The sequence below is a fragment of the Apaloderma vittatum genome, unplaced genomic scaffold (assembly GCF_000703405.1).
Source record: "Apaloderma vittatum isolate BGI_N311 unplaced genomic scaffold, ASM70340v1 scaffold8223, whole genome shotgun sequence".
NCBI lineage: Eukaryota > Metazoa > Chordata > Aves > Trogoniformes > Trogonidae > Apaloderma > Apaloderma vittatum.
Window position 1 is genome coordinate 47016 of NW_009709767.1, and position 2159 is coordinate 49174.

A 2159-nucleotide genomic window follows, 5' to 3' on the forward strand; every position below is an offset into this window, starting at 1 on the left:
TCTGTCTGCTAGCTTTGTTTCACTCTCTCTTTGGAATTAGTGATGATTAAAGTCACTGCACAGTTGCAGATCTAAACATAATGAAGGACATGCAGGAATACGAAGGAATAAAGACAAACAAGCATAAAGAAACACAAAAATAAAACAACACAAAATAAAAAAGTCCTTCAGTAATGGTTTGATCCAACACCCATGGGAAGTCAGCTGAGGCTGTCTTTCGTTGACTCCAGTGGGTATTAGATCACCTCAGCAGACTTGCCTAAAGCCTCATCATGGCCTTAGGATATTCTTGTGGTATATAAACTGTGCTGTATAGTTACTTGAGAAGTACTGTATATAATTTTAAAGGTCAAGAATTATAATAACTGAATTACTGTATTTGTTAGTGTTTTCCCGTTCTTAGAGAAGAACAACTATGTTGCAAAGTCAAATGCTGGAACCGTAGCACTTAGTATTTCAAGGCTTTAAGGACCAAATTCTGCTTTCACATGCACATTTTCCATTATCTGGAGTGGAAACAGATTATGCGTAGCTGACTTAAATGTGTTTTCCAATACTTAAAACTATTCAGCTTTTTCATTTTCTGTGGCAAATATGAAATTATCGTTACACTCTATTTTTTTCCTGTGGATTTCAAATGATGGTTTTGATGCATTTTCTTCTATACAATTTGGGATAAGATTGTGGAATTTTCTGCACTGTTGCATTCTCCAGAGTACTGAGAGAGTGGCTCTAAGTCAGTAGATTTTACACTAAATATACACAGTGACAAAATACTAACAACGCATCCTTAAACAGTTAAAATTATGTGTATGACAGTAGTTTTGCCATTATACTTTTGCATATTGTTGAAGCCCAAACTTTTTAGTGTAAAGACCAGCAACATTTTGATCACAGAAAATCATCAACAGAAACAAAAGTTAAAAATAGCCTTTAGCTGACTTCAGGATTTTCTCCCTGTCTAGCATAAAGGAGCCTTAGGAAACAAAATGAAAAACATATTAAAAATGTTGTAAATGGTTTCATGAACTTACATTGATGTATCTCTTATTTCTTGGCCTTGCTGATCAAGAATAAGTCATCAGGTAAGAAGCAGCAGCCAGTGATAAGTTTGTCTCCTCCACTTTGGGAGGTCATGTTAAAATAAGAAGTTCAAAAAATGCTTTAAAATAGAACTGCTATGTAAGCCTCCCTGGGGATTTACACTCACTGATGTGTGCATGTTAAAAATGTTATTTCCAGTCTATCTTGTGTTGCCTGAGAACCACTTTTGTCCTTTTAAAATCTGCATTTATATTATAACTCGTAAGTACCTTTCATTTTTGTATTAACACTATAAATACTATGTTAGTAATACTAAACTAGTTCTATCAACTTATTTGTAGAAAGAAAAATATATTATATATTCATATATTTTTATAAAGTGAATTGACACTGGAGAGAGGGCTATGGGGGAACAGTGTACAATCACAGTTGACTTGTATTACTGAGCACAAATTCAACGCCTGAAACAAAAAGGAGCAGGAAGAAGCGTTCATGTGATATCCCTCTTTCAAGCCGTGTCAGAGGAAGAGTCATAGGATGCTGACACTATGAAGTTGCCAGTATTGGAGTGGCTTGCCATGGACTGGGCAGCCTGCTTGCTCAAGTTATTGCAGATCAGCACCAGCTGGTTGCTCTGCGCTTCCGAGAGGGTGCTACAGCTCTGGTAGACGCTGAAGTTGGTCTTGCGGCCGGGGATGTTGCCTTTCTCACACATCGTCTTTACCATCTTGGCAAGCTTGTTTTTGCCCAGGGCTTGGCAATTGTACCAGTGAAGCGCAGCCAAGTTGACAACGGGTTTGATGGACAGGTAAAAAGGTGCGTCCTCGTAGCGCATGGCCGGCGGCCGCCTCTGAGCGTACTCCTTGTAGTCCTGCACGGGGCAGGTCTGCGGGGAGTGCTGGGTGGCATACACCCGCGAGTCCGTCCCGCCTCTCTTGCTCTTAGCGTTGACATCTCCGTTGTCTGGCCCCATCCACTCCAGGTACTCCAAGCCGGTCTCTGTCACCCGCAGCCGGATGTCCCCCCACTTGAGGGTGGACCCATGGAAACCCGTGCAGTGTCCAAACGCCTTAGTGTTGTTTAGCCAGACAAGGATCAGCAGCCCTTCGGGATTG

At 40.8% G+C, this 2159-nt stretch overlaps 1 protein-coding gene across 1 annotated transcript in view; it reads right to left on the reverse strand.

Annotated features, from left to right (window-relative positions):
* Positions 1-1052: 1052 nt before the first annotated feature.
* KIAA1958 (KIAA1958 ortholog) overlaps positions 1053-2159 on the reverse strand; it is a gene marked incomplete at its 5' end in the record, with an annotated part of 24239 nt that continues 23132 nt past the window's right edge. The window contains one exon of the mRNA XM_009867050.1: positions 1053-2159. This exon is cut by the window's right edge and continues 463 nt beyond it. Within this exon, the coding sequence (XP_009865352.1) occupies positions 1553-2159 (607 nt within the window).